At 35.1% G+C, this 27585-nt stretch overlaps 1 protein-coding gene across 50 annotated transcripts; it reads left to right on the forward strand.

Moving 5' to 3' along the window:
• The first annotated feature begins 1179 nt into the window (after positions 1-1179).
• On the forward strand, positions 1180-27120 carry LOC104893664 (uncharacterized). 50 transcript variants are annotated; one of them, XR_008969485.1, is made up of 13 exons: positions 1183-1314; positions 1412-1459; positions 2271-2391; positions 2574-2644; positions 5330-5424; positions 11882-11929; positions 12742-13117; positions 15797-15889; positions 22353-22400; positions 23213-23333; positions 23518-23588; positions 26273-26368; positions 26789-27120. XR_008969485.1 is itself a non-coding variant. In XM_057395106.1 (8 exons), exons 2-7 carry the CDS (start codon positions 12759-12761, stop codon positions 26337-26339), a joined length of 480 nt encoding a protein of 159 aa, XP_057251089.1. In that variant the 5' UTR covers positions 9434-11929; positions 12742-12758; the 3' UTR covers positions 26340-26368; positions 26789-27120. The 50 variants fall into 50 exon arrangements, 1 of the variants encoding a protein (XP_057251089.1); XR_008969489.1 differs by lacking the exon at positions 15797-15889 and adding an exon at positions 16310-16520 and having other exon boundaries at positions 1185-1459; positions 12742-12829; positions 12997-13117; XR_007270290.2 differs by having other exon boundaries at positions 1186-1459; positions 12742-12862; positions 12984-13117.
• The last annotated feature ends 465 nt before the right edge of the window (positions 27121-27585 follow it).

Raw genomic sequence — 27585 nt, forward strand, 5'->3', positions numbered from 1 at the left:
ATTTCCCGTTGCCATATTTAAGGAAATTTAACAGCTAATTTTTTGGGAAAATGAAAAATTTCAATGAGTCTAATAGAGATTAAAGAAAATTTTGGAAATTAAAAGAAGAATTTAATGGATCTTGGAAAGAGAGAGAGAGAAGGAGTGAAGAAGTAGAACGGAAGAGAAGTCGAAGAGACGAAGAGTTTGTTTCAGTTTGGTGAATGATGAAGGCCTGAAGAAACATTACACGCGTGATTTGGGTCATTAATTAGTTTTTTTTAGTTTTATTTTAAATTTTTTAGGATTGGACCCCTTTTAGCCTTGGGCCCTTGTCCTTTGCCCCTCCAAACAATGCTCAGGGCCGGGCCTGATAAGTATTTATGTTATAATACTGATTTCCTTGAAACAAAAGAAATATTACTGTTTGAGAATAGCTTTTTACGGAAACACATACATTGAAATAAAAAAAATAATATGATAATTTTTTATAAGCTAGTGCAAGAAGATAGTTGTATAATGTAGTATACAAGAATCATAGAAGACAAGAGGCTTGAACGACATTTTAAATGATGAGTGCAATGCCTTGAGTAATAAGGGCATCATCGAGAGCTTGGTTAGCAGCCTCAAAAGGATGAACACTGTCCCTGAACACGTATTGGGTGGCATTGGTGCATGTTCCTATAGATTATGGGTTACATAGAAGCGATGCCGTTCATTGTTCCTATTCCACAACATCCCTTCCTTGCCTCAACAAATCCTTGAAGCAGAAAAAAAAATGTTTGAAAACTCATGGATTACATATATATTTACATATATATGTTGGCATGTTAATAGTATCACTACTACAAATATGGGCAAAGTGATCACCCATAAGAGACCACTTTGATGACATAAGTGATTATTTAGCAAAAAACACCTAATTTCCTAGACAAGAGGTTTCTTATATTATGATAAAAAGACCTCCTTTTTAGACATGTGGTCTTTTTGCACATCCTCAAAATCACAAATATTAAAGAAACCACTTATTTTTGTTAAGTGGTTATTTTGATTTTATATCCTTTTAGAGAAAATATGAATTTCTAAAATATATATTAGCAGATATGGTGATGAATTGTAAATTGAAGAGGAAAAAAAGGCGCCTGAATTTTTTAAACAAGGAAGTGAGGTTTAAACTTATTTCAATTCCAATTTTAAAAAACCCTAATTAAAGGATACCTCATTTCTTCCTTAATAATCACAATTCACATCTCGTTCTTCACGCTACCTTTTTCTCTCTCTCCTCTCTTCCTTGTCCCCTCTCTCTGAATCTCTCTTCTCTTTTGGAGCTCTTGGGTTGAGCGTCTTCAATTTTTCCCGAACATTTTGTTTTTTTTCCTTCTTATGTTTTGGGACTAATTTGGTGCGTTCAATTTGGGTGGGGATTTTGCAGTTATTGGAGTTTGAAGAACGAATTTCTATGTTGGAAGGTTGTTTGAAGGTATTTTTTCTCGTCTTGGTTCTTCATAGACAGACTTAGGTTTTTATGATTAATTCTTTCGCCTCAAGTAAATGTCCTAATTGCTGCTTTGGTGCTTTTTGTCAATTATGACTACATTTTATATCCCTTGTGTAGCACTGTGCTTGTCCAATTTCATTACATAGTTGTAGACTTGTAGGCCCCGTTGCTTTGCATTTTGTGTAGAATATGAGACTTAAGCGTTTCAAATAAGACCGGACATAGACTGAATTTGGTTGTTGGATTGTCATTGTGGTGATCCGTTTGATAGTCTCCCAACTTCGAGTGACACAGGTTATGGTTTGAAGTGGTGATGAACTTTTGGAAGAGAGTTTTTGACTTTGGGATGAGACGAATGAAGCTGAAGATATATAAGTAGCGTCATGTCAGATTAATTAGGAGAAGGTACTATTAGAAGTTCATTTATATGGAAGTGAAACATATGTGAATGGTGTGATATTGTGCAGTTTGAGTTCATCATGGATTTGGGCACAATAAAATCTCATATATTGGTTATAGTCTTGTCCTTTAGTTTGAAGTCCAGCTGCAGATTGCAGATGGAAATGGGGAGAAAAAAGGAGCTCAATATGAAAGAATCGAGTTGTTGCTTATGACACAAAAGTGGTTGTTACTGAGATTTAACCCACAATGACTTCTCTTTGTTGAATTCTGAATTCTGCCAAAAAGTCTAGACTCTAGAGAGCTCAAAGTTTGCTGACGTGCCAGCATTTCTATCTAGACTGTTCGAACTATCTCATTCTTTGATTCTTGCATTTGTATCTTATTTGCCCAGGTCTGTTGATTCACCTGATGCTTGCATATACGCGGAGATTAGAACAAGGATCCCAGATACTATTTCGCGGGACTACAATTTTGAGCCTGTGAGTACCACTCCTCTAAGCTTCACAGTGAAGGTAAATTCATGGTGAAGATATGATGTTAGCTGTGTCATATCTGTATGCAATGCAGCTAAGATGAATATTAATACTTTACTATCTATCTTTGTGAAAATGCACTTGTTTCTATGATTCAGTCTTTATATCCAGTCCCCTCAAGAACTCCTTCGCATGTGCTTCTTCCTTCGCGTCTTATCTAGGTGTTGCCAGGTCCGAGGAAGATGTATTGTCATCCCGCCTGCCGCCTGCCCGCCTTGTTGCTAAACGTCAGGTGATTTTTTTTGTTTCTTTTGGTAGTTTGAATTCAGTTTTATTGGTTTTGTTTTAGAGATTTAGTTAAGTTTGTCATTCAATTTGTGTGTTAATTGCTGTTTTTTTATGCTTGATTTGAGCTTGGAGGTTTCTCGCTAAACGCCTGCTTGATGCTTGCTTAGATAATTGCTTAATTTGTGTGTTAATTATTGTTAATTGCTGCTTAGTTGCTGCCTTGCAATGCTAGTAATGATAATTGGTATCATAATCTTGAAAACATTCAACAAATGACTTGATTACTTGTTGATTAATTTGTACAAAGATTGTGAGAAATTAAATATCAATTAACACCAAGAATTCAATATGAGCAATGTTTCTAAAACACTTAGAGTTCCAAACTTCATTACCTTATAGATTTACAGTGGTACCGCACAAGGTAGAATTTTTGTTATAAATGATTCCTGAAATTATGATTCAAATATCTTATTCAATTAAAGTTATCTTTACTGTCAGGGGCGGATCTAGGATTCTAGATTAGGGGTAGCGTAATGTAGCGATAGTATAAAATAATTAAAAAATCTAAAATTCTAGGCTATAATTCCAATAAAACTTCTAAATATATTAATGAAAGAAATTGCAATAGTTCAGATCGAGTTCAAAACATTTCACCACTTCGCTTCATCTTGTGCCTTCGCTTCAGAATTCACCTTTAGTTTGAGATCAGTAGAGAGTAAATTTGCAAATTGGTTCAATCCCTATGTTCGATCGTCTGGTCAGTATCGCTAATCCTATTATGATGCAAATTAGGGTTCTTTACTAAATATTTTGTCTGTCAATGTTACCATGAGTTTGTGACCACAGAAGCATTGTCTTTATTGCCAGTAGTTTGTTTCTTATTCTCTCGATGGCCCTTAGTTAGTTAGTTGTTTGCGTGGAAATCTTTCATATTTTCCTGTGGTAAGTAGATAATTGTATACCTTTTATGTATCATGTATTGCCTCCTCATGCTGAATTTTGGTTAGCCAATAGCCCACCTATCAACTTTCACCTGCACCAACTGTCATAGATTATTAGGATCCAAACAGGAGGTGTAGGTGATGTCAGCTGCTTCTGTTTAGCCAAAGATTGGCCAGAGCTCTGAGCTTATCTTCTTGAAAATGAAGTCAGAAGTTGTCTTCCATTCTCAATTACTCACGCTAGCACTAGGAAACGACTATAACATAGTCTTCATTTCACCAGTAACATCGCTAGTGGCTGCGCTTGAGAGAAGTCAGATGGTGGTAGTTAACCAGGCTAGTGAAGCCCATATACTAGAACAACCAGAAAGATTTCGGAAAATGTAGGCATATAACATACTAGAAATTTACGGCCTTTATCTCTAAGACTAGAGTGTCAGACCATCCAATAGAACAACCAGAAAAATAAGCATGAATATGCATGACAGCAAGCAAGCGAACATACAAACATATACATTATTAAACTAACTAGACCAACATGTGCAGGGCTGCAGGCCATGTCTGGTAACCCTTTTCATCCATAGATCAACTCACGATATGATCATTTATATAATATAAGCTAGAAGATTTCAAGTTGCCAGGGGATGAAACATATATGTACGCATCCTTCTTTACTTCAAGTTACAAAGAGGTATATCATAAACCGTTATGGGTGCAACTATATTTTTTTAAAAACCGTCCACTTCAGCCTCTTTGGCACCATGTAACTTTCTTCTCTTTGCAAAATTTATCTTCATATGATCTTTGAAGCTTCTTTCATTCATGCATTCACTGGATGCTAATTGCACCCAATTTCTTCTTACTTTGAGTTCTGATGCTTGCATGTTATCCTTATCATGCCAAGATTCTTTCTACTACATTTTGGCTAGCCCGCACTGCCTCTTGCTACAGAGTGAGCTTTCCTCGGCAAGGAGCATATGCATGAATTAACATTCTTCTGATAACCTCCTAATGGCTCATCAAGCATCCTATTTGGACATTTATTAGCATTGACCTCACTATAGTCAGCAAAAACACTATATGATAAAGCTTGTATAGCTTCAGCAGGATTTGTATAAATACAGAAAGTAGTGCAATTGATGAATGCATTTTTATACATAAAGAGATGATTCAGAAATATATAATAGGATTTCAGTCTTTAATGATATAGTCAATGACTGGACGAGGGGCCTTGAAAACGAGGTAGTAAGTCATCTCAGTATTAGGGTGGATGGAATCCCAAAACACACACTTGGATGCATCTTTACAAAAATACGATGCAAGATTACACAAGTATGTTGTTTTCAGGTAACTTGTACCACAACACCCACTGCTTACCTCCTCAAAACCTACATAAAGTATAGAGGATAAAGTTTTATTATTATCTCAGCAAAGTAAAGTCAATGACTATTAATCTAAAGCGAATTAAATAATTAATAGTAGTAGTAAGTAATAATAGGAGGTACTAGTAATAATGAAATACCAGAGTGATAGCAATTTGACTTTTTAAAACATAAGTATTTGTTTGGAGATTGTTTAGTTGACCTAAAATATATGAGAATTGAAATTTCCTAGAATATGTAATAAAGTGGAAAAAACCTGAGGCATACTATGTCATTCTTTTTTTTTTATATTAGTATGATCCATCATATTGAAGCTCATTAAGCCATATATATATGACTAATTGTATTATTATATCTATGAACAAGTGTCCTCGTTAACACCAAGAATCTCATGACTGGATATATGTGTCCGATATATGCTCGAGATTGTAGAGAAAAGGCGACAAGCAATTCCTGATAAGGTATCATTCTTAAGAACACTGATATTATATTTATGAATGTATTTGTAAATTTGTGGTGTTTCGGGTTGAAAACTGGAATTATGAGTAGGGACTAAGGAGTGTATGCTGAGGACTAAAGGCGAGTGTTCGTTATGTGTCTTCTCCTTAACTAAAGTAAAGAATATATAAGTTGTACATAGAGTATCCAAGTTATCTAGAATTATCGACAATGTAGTATCCATATCACATACTATCTTGTTTCCTAACTAATAAAGTTGTTGACAGTTCCCCTAACTAATAGACCATGATGCCACCAAGGGGAAGAGTGTAATGAATAAGGGAGGAGAAGAAATGGAATCAGGCCTAGATGGGTAGATAAATTGTTTTGTTGTAGCATATTCAGCTTATATGTTTATCTTTTTAATGTTTTATACTTTGCAGTAATTTGGCGGAGTTACAACTGAATTTTCTCAAAATAAGCTTGATAAGCTCATAGAGTTGTGGATCAAATATGTGGATGAATATAAACAAGTGGATGAAAAAGAATCGGAAGATAATGACCATTTTAATTAGGATGTGTGTATTTTCTTTTTGAGCAGATTAGGGAGGTGCTTCTATTTTTGTGCACATGAATTGGAAGAAACAAGCCTAGGTGCTCTATTATTTTTTTTATAACTTAGTTGAATTTTTGGAATCTTTTAAATATTATATTGATATGCATGTGATTTTTTAGTGAATGATATTGAATGAATGAAACAATATTCCAATTCTAAAGTCATATGAATTATCCCAATACAAGTGCCTAGGAGTTCTATATATATGTAAATTAGGAACAGGTGAAACGGATTGGAGAAGAGCGCGTATAATAATATTGAAATATTGCTATTTTAGTTTTTTTTTTAAAAAAAGTTAAAGAGACCACCTTTTCCTTTCAGGTGGTCTTTTAAGGAATGATTAAAAAGACCACCTACATATTAAAAATGATTTCTTTGTAAGATAAAAAGACCACCTATCTGTAAAATGTGGCGCCTTATCCTTTTTTTCCTATTTAAATTCATATATAACCACTTATTTTAAGGAAGTGGTCTCTTTTATCAACTTAAGAAACCACCCACAATAAGTGGTTATTTATCCTCAGAGACCTATGAGCTGAAGACTGATAAGAGGTTTTTAGTGTGTCGTTAAGACACCAAAAATCACTTTCCAAACAATATTTCTAAATCCTAACAAGCAATTACTAAGAAAATAGTAAGGGCAACTCAAGGGTCGATCCACAGGGAAAATGGATTACTTATAGTCTATCAAGTCTAAATTACCCAATTGAAGTGTATTTGGGGGTTTGAAAAGATTTGGTATATAACAACTATGATTAGCTAAAAACTAGAACTAGCAAATAACACGAGTTAAATTATCAAATAGGAAGACACTAGAGTTAAGGTTACTAGTATGAACAAGAACGGACAATGAATGTTAATGCGATTGTGATGTAACAGAGTTGATTATGCAAGGTTTAGTTTTCCTCTAAAATACTCGAGTCCTCTATCGAATGGTACTCGAGAATAATCACTTAATCAATCAACTAAATCCTCGCTCGAATGGTCTTTAGTCAATTGATTAACCATGAATGAGAAATAAATCTCATGGGATGATTGAGAAAAAAAGAGGCTTAATCATGATTGAAAAATCAATCATGGGTTGAATGGGGTTGATTGGGGCAAAAAAAGGGGATGGGGTGAGTGGAATGGTGATCAGGCGTGGGAGTGGGACCCACTGCCTGGTCACCATTCCACTAATTTTTTTTGCCTCAACAAGCAGCAAAACGCTGCGTTTTGGGTTGAGCTGTGAAACAGCTCAACCCAAAACGCAGCGTTTTGCTGCTTGTTGAGGCAAAAAAAAATTCAACGCTGACACGCTGCAGCTGGCAGCTGACACGCGTGTCAGCGCCAACTGCAGCGTGACATTTGTCACGCACGCCATGTGTCGGATTGCTATTGGTTTTTTAAAATATAACCGTTGTAAATTTTACAACGGTTATATTTTAAAAAATATAAATCAAAAAAAAAAAAAAAAAATACCAACGGCTCTATTTTTTCGAGATCTATAAATAGAGACCCATTTTGCTATATTTTGGGCACACTTAATTTTCTCCATCTTCACTAATTTCTTCTCTTTGTTCTAACTCTTCTTCCATTGCTCTTTATTTTCAAATTCTTATAATTATGGATCCTAATCATCCTAATTATATAAGAAATCAACCCCAAAATCGCTCAAAAATCAAATGCCTAGGCAACAAAATCGCTTAATTAGCTCTCAAAATAAGTCAAATTATCGCCAACCTTCTCAAAATCAATCAAAATATCGTCAACCCTCTCAGATAATTACCAATCAAAGGGAGAAAATTCTCAAAATGCTTCTCCTCAATATGATAACCTCTACCATGAATCTCAATCTGAAAATGCCAACCTTTCATATCGTCAAGTTGATCCTAATTATGGATTTTCTCAATACCAAGAAGATGCATCTCCTTACAACGATGTTGATGATGATGGTGGTGAATACGAAGAAGGTGGTGATGGTTTTGGTCAATACCATCAAGATGATGATTCTGATGATGATGATGAGTTTGTTCAGGGAACTCAATCATTTTCGCAATTACTATCAGGTAATCAATCTCAACAACCACCGCAAAGACAACCCGTTCAATCACAAAACCCACCTATCCCAGAAACAAGTTCTTCTGTTAAGAGGTTTGGGATCAAGTTGAAGATGAACTCCTGGTCTCCGCATTTATGAACACTTCTCTTGATAAGGTGAGTGGGACGTACCAAAAGAAAAATATCTTCTGGGAAAAGTTTGGGAAGCTTTCGAGGAAGGAAGAATAGCAAACCCAACAGAAATTGCTCCAAGAAATGTTGATATGGTGAAAGGTCGTTGGAGTAGACTTGCTCCACGGGTTTTAAGGTGGGCTGCATTTTACGATGAAGCTCTTGCAAGAAAGAAGAGTGGTCAAAACGATGATGATGTTCTGAGAGAAGCTCATGCATTGCATCGTAGGAAAAATGGTAGGTTCATCCTCGAACATGCTTGGAAATTGTTGAGGAAGTTTCGGAAATGGAGGTCAATAGTTATAAAATCAATGGATAGTCAACGTGGTCGCCCCAAAGATCAACAAGAAAATGTTGATTCACCTGCAAGCGGAGGAAGCGGTAAGAGGACAAGAGTTGATGGAAGCGACTCAATGCCCGAGACACCTACTAGTGCTGAAGGAGGTGAAGATGACCCACGTCCCTATGGTACTAAGAAAGCGAAGGCTAAGCTCAAAGGGTGGCTGGTCAGACAATTGAGTGTTTTGCTACATTCAGTGAAAGGCTTCGGATCCATGCAGAGGGTAGGAGTGTAGATATTGAGAGAGAAGACAAAAAGATGGAGGTTCAAGCAAGGAAGGTTGCTGCAAAGGAGGCAAAAATAGCGTTGCAAACCAGGATGCAGCAAGTGCAAGAGTATCATAAGAACATGGATTTGCTACAAGCAATGTATGCAAAGGAAAATCGAACAACATTTGAGGAGGGTATGATTGAGACATTAACAACATGGTTGACCAATAATCCAATTTTTTAGTGATTTAGTTTAAATGTTATTTATGTTTTAGTTTAAATTTTAGTTTATTGTTTTAGTTTAAATTTTAGTTTATGTTTTAGTTTTAATTTTAGTTTATGTTTTAGTTTTAATTTTAGTTTATGTTTTAGTTTAAATTTTAGTTTATGTTTAGTTTAAATTTTAGTTTATGTTTTAGTTTAATTTTTAGTTTCTGTAAAAGTTAACATTTGTATGTTTAAGTTCACTTAATAAAAAAAAGGTTTAAAAATATTCTTGTGTTAATTATTATATGAATTGACATATGAATACAACTTTTTACATGATTGTACTATTTTTTACATTATTGTTCAGCTTTCAACATTATTGTACTGATGATAGCACTACTGTTTTACTTTTTACATTATTGTTCTGCTTTTTACATTATTGTTCTGCTTTTAACATTATTGTACTGCTTTTAACATTATTGTACTGCTTTTAACATTATTGTTCTGCTTTTAACATTATTGTACTGCTTCTATGTATTATTGTACTACTTTTCACATTATTGTTCTGCTTTAAACATTATTGTACTGCTTCTATGTATTATTGTACTACTTTTAACATTATTGTACTGCATTTATGCATTATTGTTCAACTTTTTACATTATTGTACTTCCCCTTTACATTATTTTATGCTATATAACTCAAGGATCCTTCTTCACAATTTTCTCACACCAAACCCAGACATAATATTGTTCACCATTTTCTCACACCAAACTTAAACACAAGAATGAACCCCTTCAACTTCTCTCGTTCAAGTTCCTCTAGTTCCTCTAGTTCTGATGAAAGAAGATCATCACGAGCAATAATTGATCAAGAAATAGATGATTTCTTGACCAATATTGTTCACCCACTTGCTCCAACTCTTATATCAAATGTAACTCCAACACCAAGGAATAGAAGAGCAAAAGTGACTGATGATAATGAAGCAGGTCATTCACGTCCTAATCGAGGCAGGGTGGAAGGTCATAGAAGGTTGTTCAATGATTACTTTGCTGATCAACCAGTCTATCCAGCTCGTTTATTTCGTCGAAGATTTCGAATGCAGCGACATGTCTTTGTTCGGATTATGGATAATGTCATTGCAAGTGATGAATGGTTCACTCAAAAAAGAGATGCTACGGGTCAGTTAGGTTTATCGCCCCTACAAAAGTGTACAGCGGCTATTCGAATGCTTGCCTACGGGGTAGCGGCGGATTCGCTTGACGAGTATGTGCGAATTAGTGAAAGTACAGCTCGAATAGCATTGATGAAATTTACGAAGGGGTCATCAAGAAATTTGGTGCGGAGTACTTGAGACGGCCTACTCCAGACGATTTGGCTAGACTACTCAGATTCGGTGAAGATCGTGGATTTCCGGGCATGGTTGGTAGCATAGATTGTATGCATTGGGAATGGAAAAATTGTCCGACTGCATGGAAAGGACAATTTCAAGGAAGAGGTGGTGTTGCTACTTTAGTTCTTGAAGCTGTTGCTGATCGTGACTTATGGATATGGCATTCTTTCTTCGGGATCCCAGGTTCGTGCAATGACCTAAATGTTCTTCACCGATCTCCTGTGTTTAGGGATGTTTTAGAAGGTCGAGCACCCCCGTGCAGTTTACGGTGAATGGTAACCAATATGATAAGGGTTATTATCTCACTGATGGTATATATCCGAATTGGGCAACATTCATTCAATCAGTTACATGTCCTCATACTCTCAAGGACAAGTTATTTGCTCAACACCAAGAAGGAGCTCGAAAAGATGTAGAGAGAGCATTTGGGGTGCTGCAATCTCGGTTTGCTATTGTTCGTAAACCATCCCTCGCATGGGATGAGGAAATTCTCAATGACATCATGTTGTCTTGCATTATCATGCACAACATGATTGTGGAAGATGAACGAGATACATATGCCCACTACGCAGATACTACCGAATTCAATTCCAACACAAGTAATAATGGGGACGAATTTGAATATTATCATGATCGGATCGTAGATATCAACCAGTACATGGCCAATAGAGATGCAATTGAAGATCAACATGTGCATCATTCCTTGAAACGTGATTTGGTTGCTAATATATGGCAGAAATTTGGTGGGAATGCTAATTAAGAGCATTTTATGTATTTCTTTCTTAATTAAGTTTTATGTTTTTCGTTTTGAGTTAAGTTTAACGTACTTTTTTTCTTAATTAAGTTTGTAATTGTCGCACCAATGTATCATTTTATGTATTTCGTTCTTAAGTTTGTAATTGTCGCACCAATGTAGCATTTTGTGTCTCATATCATTAAAAACGCTAACTAATTTCGTATTTAATTACTTAATGAAAATGCTAATTACATATGCTACGTATTAATAAAAGCTAATTATGCAGATAACTTAATTATTAAAATGATAATTATAATTTTAAATTTATTAATTATTTTAATTAATAATAAATTATTTTAAATTTATTAATTAAATTAATTAATAATAAAACGCTAACTAATTCATATCATTAAAAAGTAAATAATAAAAATATTGTATGATGGTGGTTGGGTGATGAGAGAGAAAAAGTAGTTGGGTGGGGTCAAAAAGTAAGAGAGAGAGGAAAAAGTAGTTGGGATGATTGAAAAATGGTTCATGGTTAAGGAGATGAGTGGGAATTGATTGTGAGATGTTATTTTTTAGAGAGAGAAAGTTAGAAAGAGAGTGGGATGATTGAGTTTTTCAATCATGAATAATGGTGCTCTGAATCTCTCTTCTCTTATGGAGCTCTTGGGTTGAGCGTCTTCAATTTTTCCCGAACATTTTGTTTTTTTTCCTTCTTATGTTTTGGGACTAATTTGGTGCGTTCAATTTGGGTGGGGATTTTGCAGTTATTGGAGTTTGAAGAACGAATTTCTATGTTGGAAGGTTGTTTGAAGGTATTTTTTTCTCGTCTTGGTTCTTCATAGACAGACTTAGGATTTTTATGATTAATTCTTTCGCCTCAAGTAAATGTCCTAATTGCTGCTTTGGTGCTTTTTGTCAATTATGACTACATTTTATATCCCTTGTGTAGCACTGTGCTTGTCCAATTTCATTACATAGTTGTAGACTTGTAGGCCCCGTTGCTTTGCATTTTGTGTAGAATATGAGACTTAAGCGTTTCAAATAAGACCGGACATAGACTGAATTTGGTTGTTGGATTGTCATTGTGGTGATCCGTTTGATAGTCTCCCAACTTCGAGTGACACAGGTTATGGTTTGAAGTGGTGATGAACTTTTGGAAGAGAGTTTTTGACTTTGGGATGAGACGAATGAAGCTGAAGATATATAAGTAGCGTCATGTCAGATTAATTAGGAGAAGGTACTATTAGAAGTTCATTTATATGGAAGTGAAACATATGTGAATGGTGTGATATTGTGCAGTTTGAGTTCATCATGGATTTGGGCACAATAAAATCTCATATATTGGTTATAGTCTTGTCCTTTAGTTTGAAGTCCAGCTGCAGATTGCAGATGGAAATGGGGAAAAAAAGGAGCTCAATATGAAAGAATCGAGTTGTTGCTTATGACACAAAAGTGGTTGTTACTGAGATTTAACCCACAATGACTTCTCTTTGTTGAATTCTGAATTCTGCCAAAAAGTCTAGACTCTAGAGAGCTCAAAGTTTGCTGACGTGCCAGCATTTCTATCTAGACTGTTCGAACTATCTCATTCTTTGATTCTTGCATTTGTATCTTATTTGCCCAGGTCTGTTGATTCACCTGATGCTTGCATATACGCGGAGATTAGAACAAGGATCCCAGATACTATTTCGCGGGACTACAATTTTGAGCCTGTGAGTACCACTCCTCTAAGCTTCACAGTGAAGGTAAATTCATGGTGAAGATATGATGTTAGCTGTGTCATATCTGTATGCAATGCAGCTAAGATGAATATTAATACTTTACTATCTATCTTTGTGAAAATGCACTTGTTTCTATGTAATTCAGTCTTTATATCCAGTCCCCTCAAGAACTCCTTCGCATGTGCTTCTTCCTTCGCGTCTTATCTAGGTGTTGCCAGGTCCGAGGAAGATGTATTGTCATCCCGCCTGCCGCCTGCCCGCCTTGTTGCTAAACGTCAGGTGATTTTTTTGTTTCTTTTGGTAGTTTGAATTCAGTTTTATTGGTTTTGTTTTAGAGATTTAGTTAAGTTTGTCATTCAATTTGTGTGTTAATTGCTGTTTTTTTATGCTTGATTTGAGCTTGGAGGTTTCTCGCTAAACGCCTGCTTGATGCTTGCTTAGATAATTGCTTAATTTGTGTGTTAATTATTGTTAATTGCTGCTTAGTTGCTGCCTTGCAATGCTAGTAATGATAATTGGTATCATAATCTTGAAAACATTCAACAAATGACTTGATTACTTGTTGATTAATTTGTACAAAGATTGTGAGAAATTAAATATCAATTAACACCAAGAATTCAATATGAGCAATGTTTCTAAAACACTTAGAGTTCCAAACTTCATTACCTTATAGATTTACAGTGGTACCGCACAAGGTAGAATTTTTGTTATAAATGATTCCTGAAATTATGATTCAAATATCTTATTCAATTAAAGTTATCTTTACTGTCAGGGGCGGATCTAGGATTCTAGATTAGGGGTAGCGTAATGTAGCGATAGTATAAAATAATTAAAAAATCTAAAATTCTAGGCTATAATTCCAATAAAACTTCTAAATATATTAATGAAAGAAATTGCAATAGTTCAGATCGAGTTCAAAACATTTCACCACTTCGCTTCATCTTGTGCCTTCGCTTCAGAATTCACCTTTAGTTTGAGATCAGTAGAGAGTAAATTTGCAAATTGGTTCAATCCCTATGTTCGATCGTCTGGTCAGTATCGCTAATCCTATTATGATGCAAATTAGGGTTCTTTACTAAATATTTTGTCTGTCAATGTTACCATGAGTTTGTGACCACAGAAGCATTGTCTTTATTGCCAGTAGTTTGTTTCTTATTCTCTCGATGGCCCTTAGTTAGTTAGTTGTTTGCGTGGAAATCTTTCATATTTTCCTGTGGTAAGTAGATAATTGTATACCTTTTATGTATCATGTATTGCCTCCTCATGCTGAATTTTGGTTAGCCAATAGCCCACCTATCAACTTTCACCTGCACCAACTGTCATAGATTATTAGGATCCAAACAGGAGGTGTAGGTGATGTCAGCTGCTTCTGTTTAGCCAAAGATTGGCCAGAGCTCTGAGCTTATCTTCTTGAAAATGAAGTCAGAAGTTGTCTTCCATTCTCAATTACTCACGCTAGCACTAGGAAACGACTATAACATAGTCTTCATTTCACCAGTAACATCGCTAGTGGCTGCGCTTGAGAGAAGTCAGATGGTGGTAGTTAACCAGGCTAGTGAAGCCCATATACTAGAACAACCAGAAAGATTTCGGAAAATGTAGGCATATAACATACTAGAAATTTACGGCCTTTATCTCTAAGACTAGAGTGTCAGACCATCCAATAGAACAACCAGAAAAATAAGCATGAATATGCATGACAGCAAGCAAGCGAACATACAAACATATACATTATTAAACTAACTAGACCAACATGTGCAGGGCTGCAGGCCATGTCTGGTAACCCTTTTCATCCATAGATCAACTCACGATATGATCATTTATATAATATAAGCTAGAAGATTTCAAGTTGCCAGGGGATGAAACATATATGTACGCATCCTTCTTTACTTCAAGTTACAAAGAGGTATATCATAAACCGTTATGGGTGCAACTATATTTTTTTAAAAACCGTCCACTTCAGCCTCTTTGGCACCATGTAACTTTCTTCTCTTTGCAAAATTTATCTTCATATGATCTTTGAAGCTTCTTTCATTCATGCATTCACTGGATGCTAATTGCACCCAATTTCTTCTTACTTTGAGTTCTGATGCTTGCATGTTATCCTTATCATGCCAAGAGTTCTTTCTACTACATTTTGGCTAGCCCGCACTGCCTCTTGCTACAGAGTGAGCTTTCCTCGGCAAGGAGCATATGCATGAATTAACATTCTTCTGATAACCTCCTAATGGCTCATCAAGCATCCTATTTGGACATTTATTAGCATTGACCTCACTATAGTCAGCAAAAACACTATATGATAAAGCTTGTATAGCTTCAGCAGGATTTGTATAAATACAGAAAGTAGTGCAATTGATGAATGCATTTTTATACATAAAGAGATGATTCAGAAATATATAATAGGATTTCAGTCTTTAATGATATAGTCAATGACTGGACGGGGGCCTTGAAAACGAGGTAGTAAGTCATCTCAGTATTAGGGTGGATGGAATCCCAAAACACACACTTGGATGCATCTTTACAAAAATACGATGCAAGATTACACAAGTATGTTGTTTTCAGGTAACTTGTACCACAACACCCACTGCTTACCTCCTCAAAACCTACATAAAGTATAGAGGATAAAGTTTTATTATTATCTCAGCAAAGTAAAGTCAATGACTATTAATCTAAAGCGAATTAAATAATTAATAGTAGTAGTAAGTAATAATGAGGTACTAGTAATAATGAAATACCAGAGTGATAGCAATTTGACTTTTTAAAACATAAGTATTTGTTTGGAGATTGTTTAGTTGACCTAAAATATATGAGAATTGAAATTTCCTAGAATATGTAATAAAGTGGAAAAAACCTGAGGCATACTATGTCATTCTTTTTTTATATTAGTATGATCCATCATATTGAAGCTCATTAAGCCATATATATATGACTAATTGTATTATTATATCTATGAACAAGTGTCCTCGTTAACACCAAGAATCTCATGACTGGATATATGTGTGCCATATGCTCGAGATTGTAGAGAAAAGGCGACAAGCAATTCCTGATAAGGTATCATTCTTAAGAACACTGATATTATATTTATGAATGTATTTGTAAATTTGTGGTGTTTCGGGTTGAAAACTGGAATTATGAGTAGGGACTAAGGAGTGTATGCTGAGGACTAAAGGCGAGTGTTCGTTATGTGTCTTCTCCTTAACTAAAGTAAAGAATATATAAGTTGTACATAGAGTATCCAAGTTATCTAGAATTATCGACAATGTAGTATCCATATCACATACTATCTTGTTTCCTAACTAATAAAGTTGTTGACAGTTCCCCTAACTAATAGACCATGATGCCACCAAGGGGAAGAGTGTAATGAATAAGGGAGGAGAAGAAATGGAATCAGGCCTAGATGGGTAGATAAATTGTTTTGTTGTAGCATATTCAGCTTATATGTTTATCTTTTTAATGTTTTATACTTTGCAGTAATTTGGCGGAGTTACAACTGAATTTTCTCAAAATAAGCTTGATAAGCTCATAGAGTTGTGGATCAAATATGTGGATGAATATAAACAAGTGGATGAAAAAGAATCGGAAGATAATGACCATTTTAATTAGGATGTGTGTATTTTCTTTTTGAGCAGATTAGGGAGGTGCTTCTATTTTTGTGCACATGAATTGGAAGAAACAAGCCTAGGTGCTCTATTATTTTTTTATAACTTAGTTGAATTTTTGGAATCTTTTAAATATTATATTGATATGCATGTGATTTTTTAGTGAATGATATTGAATGAATGAAACAATATTCCAATTCTAAAGTCATATGAATTATCCCAATACAAGTGCCTAGGAGTTCTATATATATGTAAATTAGGAACAGGTGAAACGGATTGGAGAAGAGCGCGTATAATAATATTGAAATATTGCTATTTTAGTTTTTTTTTTAAAAAAAGTTAAAGAGACCACCTTTTCCTTTCAGGTGGTCTTTTAAGGAATGATTAAAAAGACCACCTACATATTAAAAATGATTTCTTTGTAAGATAAAAAGACCACCTATCTGTAAAATGTGGCGCCTTATCCTTTTTTTCCCTATTTAAATTCATATATAACCACTTATTTTAAGGAAGTGGTCTCTTTTATCAACTTAAGAAACCACCCACAATAAGTGGTTATTTATCCTCAGAGACCTATGAGCTGAAGACTGATAAGAGGTTTTTAGTGTGTCGTTAAGACACCAAAAATCACTTTCCAAACAATATTTCTAAATCCTAACAAGCAATTACTAAGAAAATAGTAAGGGCAACTCAAGGGTCGATCCACAGGGAAAATGGATTACTTATAGTCTATCAAGTCTAAATTACCCAATTGAAGTGTATTTGGGGGTTTGAAAAGATTTGGTATATAACAACTATGATTAGCTAAAAACTAGAACTAGCAAATAACACGAGTTAAATTATCAAATAGGAAGACACTAGAGTTAAGGTTACTAGTATGAACAAGAACGGACAATGAATGTTAATGCGATTGTGATGTAACAGAGTTGATTATGCAAGGTTTAGTTTTCCTCTAAAATACTCGAGTCCTCTATCGAATGGTACTCGAGAATAATCACTTAATCAATCAACTAAATCCTCGCTCGAATGGTCTTTAGTCAATTGATTAACCATGAATGAGAAATAAATCTCATGGGATGATTGAGAAAAAAAGAGGCTTAATCATGATTGAAAAATCAATCATGGGTTGAATGGGGTTGATTGGGGCAAAAAAAGGGGATGGGGTGAGTGGAATGGTGATCAGGCGTGGGAGTGGGACCCACTGCCTGGTCACCATTCCACTAATTTTTTTTGCCTCAACAAGCAGCAAAACGCTGCGTTTTGGGTTGAGCTGTGAAACAGCTCAACCCAAAACGCAGCGTTTTGCTGCTTGTTGAGGAAAAAAAAATTCAACGCTGACACGCTGCAGCTGGCAGCTGACACGCGTGTCAGCGCCAACTGCAGCGTGACATTTGTCACGCACGCCATGTGTCGGATTGCTATTGGTTTTTTAAAATATAACCGTTGTAAATTTTACAACGGTTATATTTTTAAAAAATATAAATCAAAAAAAAAAAAAAAAATACCAACGGCTCTATTTTTTCGAGATCTATAAATAGAGACCCATTTTGCTATATTTTGGGCACACTTAATTTTCTCCATCTTCACTAATTTCTTCTCTTTGTTCTAACTCTTCTTCCATTGCTCTTTATTTTCAAATTCTTATAATTATGGATCCTAATCATCCTAATTATATAAGAAATCAACCCAAAATCGCTCAAAAAATCAAATGCCTAGGCAACAAAATCGCTTAATTAGCTCTCAAAATAAGTCAAATTATCGCCAACCTTCTCAAAATCAATCAAAATATCGTCAACCCTCTCAGATAATTACCAATCAAAGGGGAGAAAATTCTCAAAATGCTTCTCCTCAATATGATAACCTCTACCATGAATCTCAATCTGAAAATGCCAACCTTTCATATCGTCAAGTTGATCCTAATTATGGATTTTCTCAATACCAAGAAGATGCATCTCCTTACAACGATGTTGATGATGATGGTGGTGAATACGAAGAAGGTGGTGATGGTTTTGGTCAATACCATCAAGATGATGATTCTGATGATGATGAAGTTTGTTCAGGGAACTCAATCATTTTCGCAATTACTATCAGGTAATCAATCTCAACAACCACCGCAAAGACAACCCGTTCAATCACAAAACCCACCTATCCCAGAAACAAGTTCTTCTGTTAAGAGGGTTTGGGATCAAGTTGAAGATGAACTCCTGGTCTCCGCATTTATGAACACTTCTCTTGATAAGGTGAGTGGGACGTACCAAAAGAAAAATATCTTCTGGGGAAAAGTTTGGGAAGCTTTCGAGGAAGGAAGAATAGCAAACCCAACAGAAATTGCTCCAAGAAATGTTGATATGGTGAAAGGTCGTTGGAGTAGACTTGCTCCACGGGTTTTAAGGTGGGCTGCATTTTACGATGAAGCTCTTGCAAGAAAGAAGAGTGGTCAAAACGATGATGATGTTCTGAGAGAAGCTCATGCATTGCATCGTAGGAAAAATGGTAGGTTCATCCTCGAACATGCTTGGAAATTGTTGAGGAAGTTTCGGAAATGGAGGTCAATAGTTATAAAATCAATGGATAGTCAACGTGGTCGCCCCAAAGATCAACAAGAAAATGTTGATTCACCTGCAACGGAGAGAAGCGGTAAGAGGACAAGAGTTGATGGAAGCGACTCAATGCCCGAGACACCTACTAGTGCTGAAGGAGGTGAAGATGACCCACGTCCCTATGGTACTAAGAAAGCGAAGGCTAAGCTCAAAGGGGTGGCTGGTCAGACAATTGAGTGTTTTGCTACATTCAGTGAAAGGCTTCGGATCCATGCAGAGGGTAGGAGTGTAGATATTGAGAGAGAAGACAAAAAGATGGAGGTTCAAGCAAGGAAGGTTGCTGCAAAGGAGGCAAAAATAGCGTTGCAAACCAGGATGCAGCAAGTGCAAGAGTATCATAAGAACATGGATTTGCTACAAGCAATGTATGCAAAGGAAAATCGAACAACATTTGAGGAGGGTATGATTGAGACATTAACAACATGGTTGACCAATAATCCAATTTTTTAGTGATTTAGTTTAAATGTTAGTTTATGTTTTAGTTTAAATTTTAGTTTATTGTTTTAGTTTAAATTTTAGTTTATGTTTTAGTTTTAATTTTAGTTTATGTTTTAGTTTTAATTTTAGTTTATGTTTTAGTTTAAATTTTAGTTTATGTTTTAGTTTAAATTTTAGTTTATGTTTTAGTTTAATTTTTAGTTTCTGTAAAAGTTAACATTTGTATGTTTAAGTTCACTTAATAAAAAAAAGGTTTAAAAATATTCTTGTGTTAATTATTATATGAATTGACATATGAATACAACTTTTTACATGATTGTACTATTTTTTACATTATTGTTCAGCTTTCAACATTATTGTACTGATGATAGCACTACTGTTTTACTTTTTACATTATTGTTCTGCTTTTTACATTATTGTTCTGCTTTTAACATTATTGTACTGCTTTTAACATTATTGTACTGCTTTTAACATTATTGTTCTGCTTTTAACATTATTGTACTGCTTCTATGTATTATTGTACTACTTTTCACATTATTGTTCTGCTTTAAACATTATTGTACTGCTTCTATGTATTATTGTACTACTTTTAACATTATTGTACTGCATTTATGCATTATTGTTCAACTTTTTACATTATTGTACTTCCCCTTTACATTATTTTATGCTATATAACTCAAGGATCCTTCTTCACAATTTTCTCACACCAAACCCAGACATAATATTGTTCACCATTTTCTCACACCAAACTTAAACACAAGAATGAACCCCTTCAACTTCTCTCGTTCAAGTTCCTCTAGTTCCTCTAGTTCTGATGAAAGAAGATCATCACGAGCAATAATTGATCAAGAAATAGATGATTTCTTGACCAATATTGTTCACCCACTTGCTCCAACTCTTATATCAAATGTAACTCCAACACCAAGGAATAGAAGAGCAAAAGTGACTGATGATAATGAAGCAGGTCATTCACGTCCTAATCGAGGCAGGGTGGAAGGTCATAGAAGGTTGTTCAATGATTACTTTGCTGATCAACCAGTCTATCCAGCTCGTTTATTTCGTCGAAGATTTCGAATGCAGCGACATGTCTTTGTTCGGATTATGGATAATGTCATTGCAAGTGATGAATGGTTCACTCAAAAAAGAGATGCTACGGGTCAGTTAGGTTTATCGCCCCTACAAAAGTGTACAGCGGCTATTCGAATGCTTGCCTACGCGGGGTAGCGGCGGATTCGCTTGACGAGTATGTGCGAATTAGTGAAAGTACAGCTCGAATAGCATTGATGAAATTTACGAAGGGGGTCATCAAGAAATTTGGTGCGGAGTACTTGAGACGGCCTACTCCAGACGATTTGGCTAGACTACTCAGATTCGGTGAAGATCGTGGATTTCCGGGCATGGTTGGTAGCATAGATTGTATGCATTGGGAATGGAAAAATTGTCCGACTGCATGGAAAGGACAATTTCAAGGAAGAGGTGGTGTTGCTACTTTAGTTCTTGAAGCTGTTGCTGATCGTGACTTATGGATATGGCATTCTTTCTTCGGGATCCCAGGTTCGTGCAATGACCTAAATGTTCTTCACCGATCTCCTGTGTTTAGGGATGTTTTAGAAGGTCGAGCACCCCCGTGCAGTTTACGGTGAATGGTAACCAATATGATAAGGGTTATTATCTCACTGATGGTATATATCCGAATTGGGCAACATTCATTCAATCAGTTACATGTCCTCATACTCTCAAGGACAAGTTATTTGCTCAACACCAAGAAGGAGCTCGAAAAGATGTAGAGAGAGCATTTGGGGTGCTGCAATCTCGGTTTGCTATTGTTCGTAAACCATCCCTCGCATGGGATGAGGAAATTCTCAATGACATCATGTTGTCTTGCATTATCATGCACAACATGATTGTGGAAGATGAACGAGATACATATGCCCACTACGCAGATACTACCGAATTCAATTCCAACACAAGTAATAATGGGGACGAATTTGAATATTATCATGATCGGATCGTAGATATCAACCAGTACATGGCCAATAGAGATGCAATTGAAGATCAACATGTGCATCATTCCTTGAAACGTGATTTGGTTGCTAATATATGGCAGAAATTTGGTGGGAATGCTAATTAAGAGCATTTTATGTATTTCTTTCTTAATTAAGTTTTATGTTTTTCGTTTTGAGTTAAGTTTAACGTACTTTTTTTCTTAATTAAGTTTGTAATTGTCGCACCAATGTATCATTTTATGTATTTCGTTCTTAAGTTTGTAATTGTCGCACCAATGTAGCATTTTGTGTCTCATATCATTAAAAACGCTAACTAATTTCGTATTTAATTACTTAATGAAAATGCTAATTACATATGCTACGTATTAATAAAAGCTAATTATGCAGATAACTTAATTATTAAAATGATAATTATAATTTTAAATTTATTAATTATTTTAATTAATAATAAATTATTTTAAATTTATTAATTAAATTAATTAATAATAAAACGCTAACTAATTCATATCATTAAAAAGTAAATAATAAAAATATTGTATGATGGTGGTTGGGTGATGAGAGAGAAAAAGTAGTTGGGTGGGGTCAAAAAGTAAGAGAGAGAGGAAAAAGTAGTTGGGATGATTGAAAAATGGTTCATGGTTAAGGAGATGAGTGGGAATTGATTGTGAGATGTTATTTTTTAGAGAGAGAAAGTTAGAAAGAGAGTGGGATGATTGAGTTTTTCAATCATGAATAATGGTGCTCTGAATCTCTCTTCTCTTATGGAGCTCTTGGGTTGAGCGTCTTCAATTTTTCCCGAACATTTTGTTTTTTTTCCTTCTTATGTTTTGGGACTAATTTGGTGCGTTCAATTTGGGTGGGGATTTTGCAGTTATTGGAGTTTGAAGAACGAATTTCTATGTTGGAAGGTTGTTTGAAGGTATTTTTTTCTCGTCTTGGTTCTTCATAGACAGACTTAGGATTTTTATGATTAATTCTTTCGCCTCAAGTAAATGTCCTAATTGCTGCTTTGGTGCTTTTTGTCAATTATGACTACATTTTATATCCCTTGTGTAGCACTGTGCTTGTCCAATTTCATTACATAGTTGTAGACTTGTAGGCCCCGTTGCTTTGCATTTTGTGTAGAATATGAGACTTAAGCGTTTCAAATAAGACCGGACATAGACTGAATTTGGTTGTTGGATTGTCATTGTGGTGATCCGTTTGATAGTCTCCCAACTTCGAGTGACACAGGTTATGGTTTGAAGTGGTGATGAACTTTTGGAAGAGAGTTTTTGACTTTGGGATGAGACGAATGAAGCTGAAGATATATAAGTAGCGTCATGTCAGATTAATTAGGAGAAGGTACTATTAGAAGTTCATTTATATGGAAGTGAAACATATGTGAATGGTGTGATATTGTGCAGTTTGAGTTCATCATGGATTTGGGCACAATAAAATCTCATATATTGGTTATAGTCTTGTCCTTTAGTTTGAAGTCCAGCTGCAGATTGCAGATGGAAATGGGGAAAAAAAGGAGCTCAATATGAAAGAATCGAGTTGTTGCTTATGACACAAAAGTGGTTGTTACTGAGATTTAACCCACAATGACTTCTCTTTGTTGAATTCTGAATTCTGCCAAAAAGTCTAGACTCTAGAGAGCTCAAAGTTTGCTGACGTGCCAGCATTTCTATCTAGACTGTTCGAACTATCTCATTCTTTGATTCTTGCATTTGTATCTTATTTGCCCAGGTCTGTTGATTCACCTGATGCTTGCATATACGCGGAGATTAGAACAAGGATCCCAGATACTATTTCGCGGGACTACAATTTTGAGCCTGTGAGTACCACTCCTCTAAGCTTCACAGTGAAGGTAAATTCATGGTGAAGATATGATGTTAGCTGTGTCATATCTGTATGCAATGCAGCTAAGATGAATATTAATACTTTACTATCTATCTTTGTGAAAATGCACTTGTTTCTATGTAATTCAGTCTTTATATCCAGTCCCCTCAAGAACTCCTTCGCATGTGCTTCTTCCTTCGCGTCTTATCTAGGTGTTGCCAGGTCCGAGGAAGATGTATTGTCATCCCGCCTGCCGCCTGCCCGCCTTGTTGCTAAACGTCAGGTGATTTTTTTTGTTTCTTTTGGTAGTTTGAATTCAGTTTTATTGGTTTTGTTTTAGAGATTTAGTTAAGTTTGTCATTCAATTTGTGTGTTAATTGCTGTTTTTTTATGCTTGATTTGAGCTTGGAGGTTTCTCGCTAAACGCCTGCTTGATGCTTGCTTAGATAATTGCTTAATTTGTGTGTTAATTATTGTTAATTGCTGCTTAGTTGCTGCCTTGCAATGCTAGTAATGATAATTGGTATCATAATCTTGAAAACATTCAACAAATGACTTGATTACTTGTTGATTAATTTGTACAAAGATTGTGAGAAATTAAATATCAATTAACACCAAGAATTCAATATGAGCAATGTTTCTAAAACACTTAGAGTTCCAAACTTCATTACCTTATAGATTTACAGTGGTACCGCACAAGGTAGAATTTTTGTTATAAATGATTCCTGAAATTATGATTCAAATATCTTATTCAATTAAAGTTATCTTTACTGTCAGGGGCGGATCTAGGATTCTAGATTAGGGGTAGCGTAATGTAGCGATAGTATAAAATAATTAAAAAATCTAAAATTCTAGGCTATAATTCCAATAAAACTTCTAAATATATTAATGAAAGAAATTGCAATAGTTCAGATCGAGTTCAAAACATTTCACCACTTCGCTTCATCTTGTGCCTTCGCTTCAGAATTCACCTTTAGTTTGAGATCAGTAGAGAGTAAATTTGCAAATTGGTTCAATCCCTATGTTCGATCGTCTGGTCAGTATCGCTAATCCTATTATGATGCAAATTAGGGTTCTTTACTAAATATTTTGTCTGTCAATGTTACCATGAGTTTGTGACCACAGAAGCATTGTCTTTATTGCCAGTAGTTTGTTTCTTATTCTCTCGATGGCCCTTAGTTAGTTAGTTGTTTGCGTGGAAATCTTTCATATTTTCCTGTGGTAAGTAGATAATTGTATACCTTTTATGTATCATGTATTGCCTCCTCATGCTGAATTTTGGTTAGCCAATAGCCCACCTATCAACTTTCACCTGCACCAACTGTCATAGATTATTAGGATCCAAACAGGAGGTGTAGGTGATGTCAGCTGCTTCTGTTTAGCCAAAGATTGGCCAGAGCTCTGAGCTTATCTTCTTGAAAATGAAGTCAGAAGTTGTCTTCCATTCTCAATTACTCACGCTAGCACTAGGAAACGACTATAACATAGTCTTCATTTCACCAGTAACATCGCTAGTGGCTGCGCTTGAGAGAAGTCAGATGGTGGTAGTTAACCAGGCTAGTGAAGCCCATATACTAGAACAACCAGAAAGATTTCGGAAAATGTAGGCATATAACATACTAGAAATTTACGGCCTTTATCTCTAAGACTAGAGTGTCAGACCATCCAATAGAACAACCAGAAAAATAAGCATGAATATGCATGACAGCAAGCAAGCGAACATACAAACATATACATTATTAAACTAACTAGACCAACATGTGCAGGGCTGCAGGCCATGTCTGGTAACCCTTTTCATCCATAGATCAACTCACGATATGATCATTTATATAATATAAGCTAGAAGATTTCAAGTTGCCAGGGGATGAAACATATATGTACGCATCCTTCTTTACTTCAAGTTACAAAGAGGTATATCATAAACCGTTATGGGTGCAACTATATTTTTTTAAAAACCGTCCACTTCAGCCTCTTTGGCACCATGTAACTTTCTTCTCTTTGCAAAATTTATCTTCATATGATCTTTGAAGCTTCTTTCATTCATGCATTCACTGGATGCTAATTGCACCCAATTTCTTCTTACTTTGAGTTCTGATGCTTGCATGTTATCCTTATCATGCCAAGAGTTCTTTCTACTACATTTTGGCTAGCCCGCACTGCCTCTTGCTACAGAGTGAGCTTTCCTCGGCAAGGAGCATATGCATGAATTAACATTCTTCTGATAACCTCCTAATGGCTCATCAAGCATCCTATTTGGACATTTATTAGCATTGACCTCACTATAGTCAGCAAAAACACTATATGATAAAGCTTGTATAGCTTCAGCAGGATTTGTATAAATACAGAAAGTAGTGCAATTGATGAATGCATTTTTATACATAAAGAGATGATTCAGAAATATATAATAGGATTTCAGTCTTTAATGATATAGTCAATGACTGGACGAGGGGCCTTGAAAACGAGGTAGTAAGTCATCTCAGTATTAGGGTGGATGGAATCCCAAAACACACACTTGGATGCATCTTTACAAAAATACGATGCAAGATTACACAAGTATGTTGTTTTCAGGTAACTTGTACCACAACACCCACTGCTTACCTCCTCAAAACCTACATAAAGTATAGAGGATAAAGTTTTATTATTATCTCAGCAAAGTAAAGTCAATGACTATTAATCTAAAGCGAATTAAATAATTAATAGTAGTAGTAAGTAATAATAGGAGGTACTAGTAATAATGAAATACCAGAGTGATAGCAATTTGACTTTTTAAAACATAAGTATTTGTTTGGAGATTGTTTAGTTGACCTAAAATATATGAGAATTGAAATTTCCTAGAATATGTAATAAAGTGGAAAAAACCTGAGGCATACTATGTCATTTTTTTTTTTATATTAGTATGATCCATCATATTGAAGCTCATTAAGCCATATATATATGACTAATTGTATTATTATATCTATGAACAAGTGTCCTCGTTAACACCAAGAATCTCATGACTGGATATATGTGTGCCGATATATGCTCGAGATTGTAGAGAAAAGGCGACAAGCAATTCCTGATAAGGTATCATTCTTAAGAACACTGATATTATATTTATGAATGTATTTGTAAATTTGTGGTGTTTCGGGTTGAAAACTGGAATTATGAGTAGGGACTAAGGAGTGTATGCTGAGGACTAAAGGCGAGTGTTCGTTATGTGTCTTCTCCTTAACTAAAGTAAAGAATATATAAGTTGTACATAGAGTATCCAAGTTATCTAGAATTATCGACAATGTAGTATCCATATCACATACTATCTTGTTTCCTAACTAATAAAGTTGTTGACAGTTCCCCTAACTAATAGACCATGATGCCACCAAGGGGAAGAGTGTAATGAATAAGGGAGGAGAAGAAATGGAATCAGGCCTAGATGGGTAGATAAATTGTTTTGTTGTAGCATATTCAGCTTATATGTTTATCTTTTTAATGTTTTATACTTTGCAGTAATTTGGCGGAGTTACAACTGAATTTTCTCAAAATAAGCTTGATAAGCTCATAGAGTTGTGGATCAAATATGTGGATGAATATAAACAAGTGGATGAAAAAGAATCGGAAGATAATGACCATTTTAATTAGGATGTGTGTATTTTCTTTTTGAGCAGATTAGGGAGGTGCTTCTATTTTTGTGCACATGAATTGGAAGAAACAAGCCTAGGTGCTCTATTATTTTTTTATAACTTAGTTGAATTTTTGGAATCTTTTAAATATTATATTGATATGCATGTGATTTTTTAGTGAATGATATTGAATGAATGAAACAATATTCCAATTCTAAAGTCATATGAATTATCCCAATACAAGTGCCTAGGAGTTCTATATATATGTAAATTAGGAACAGGTGAAACGGATTGGAGAAGAGCGCGTATAATAATATTGAAATATTGCTATTTTAGTTTTTTTTTTAAAAAAAGTTAAAGAGACCACCTTTTCCTTTCAGGTGGTCTTTTAAGGAATGATTAAAAAGACCACCTACATATTAAAAATGATTTCTTTGTAAGATAAAAAGACCACCTATCTGTAAAATGTGGCGCCTTATCCTTTTTTTCCCTATTTAAATTCATATATAACCACTTATTTTAAGGAAGTGGTCTCTTTTATCAACTTAAGAAACCACCCACAATAAGTGGTTATTTATCCTCAGAGACCTATGAGCTGAAGACTGATAAGAGGTTTTTAGTGTGTCGTTAAGACACCAAAAATCACTTTCCAAACAATATTTCTAAATCCTAAAAGCAATTACT

This window comes from Beta vulgaris, chromosome 5, assembly GCF_026745355.1.
Source record: "Beta vulgaris subsp. vulgaris cultivar EL10 chromosome 5, EL10.2, whole genome shotgun sequence".
Lineage (NCBI taxonomy): Eukaryota > Viridiplantae > Streptophyta > Magnoliopsida > Caryophyllales > Amaranthaceae > Beta > Beta vulgaris.

What these genes read in the sequence shown, in the direction of transcription:
- LOC104893664 (XM_057395106.1), top strand. Translation starts at nt 12,759, where the DNA reads ATGCTTGCATATACGCGGAGATTAGAACAAGGATCCCAGATACTATTT. An exon ending in GCCTTGTTGCTAAACGTCAG is followed by an intron (nt 13,118 to 15,860) that starts GTGATTTTTTTG and finishes TCGAGATTGTAG; the next exon opens with AGAAAAGGCGACAAGCAATT. An exon ending in GACAAGCAATTCCTGATAAG is followed by an intron (nt 15,890 to 23,212) that starts GTATCATTCTTA and finishes TTATTTGCCCAG; the next exon opens with GTCTGTTGATTCACCTGATG.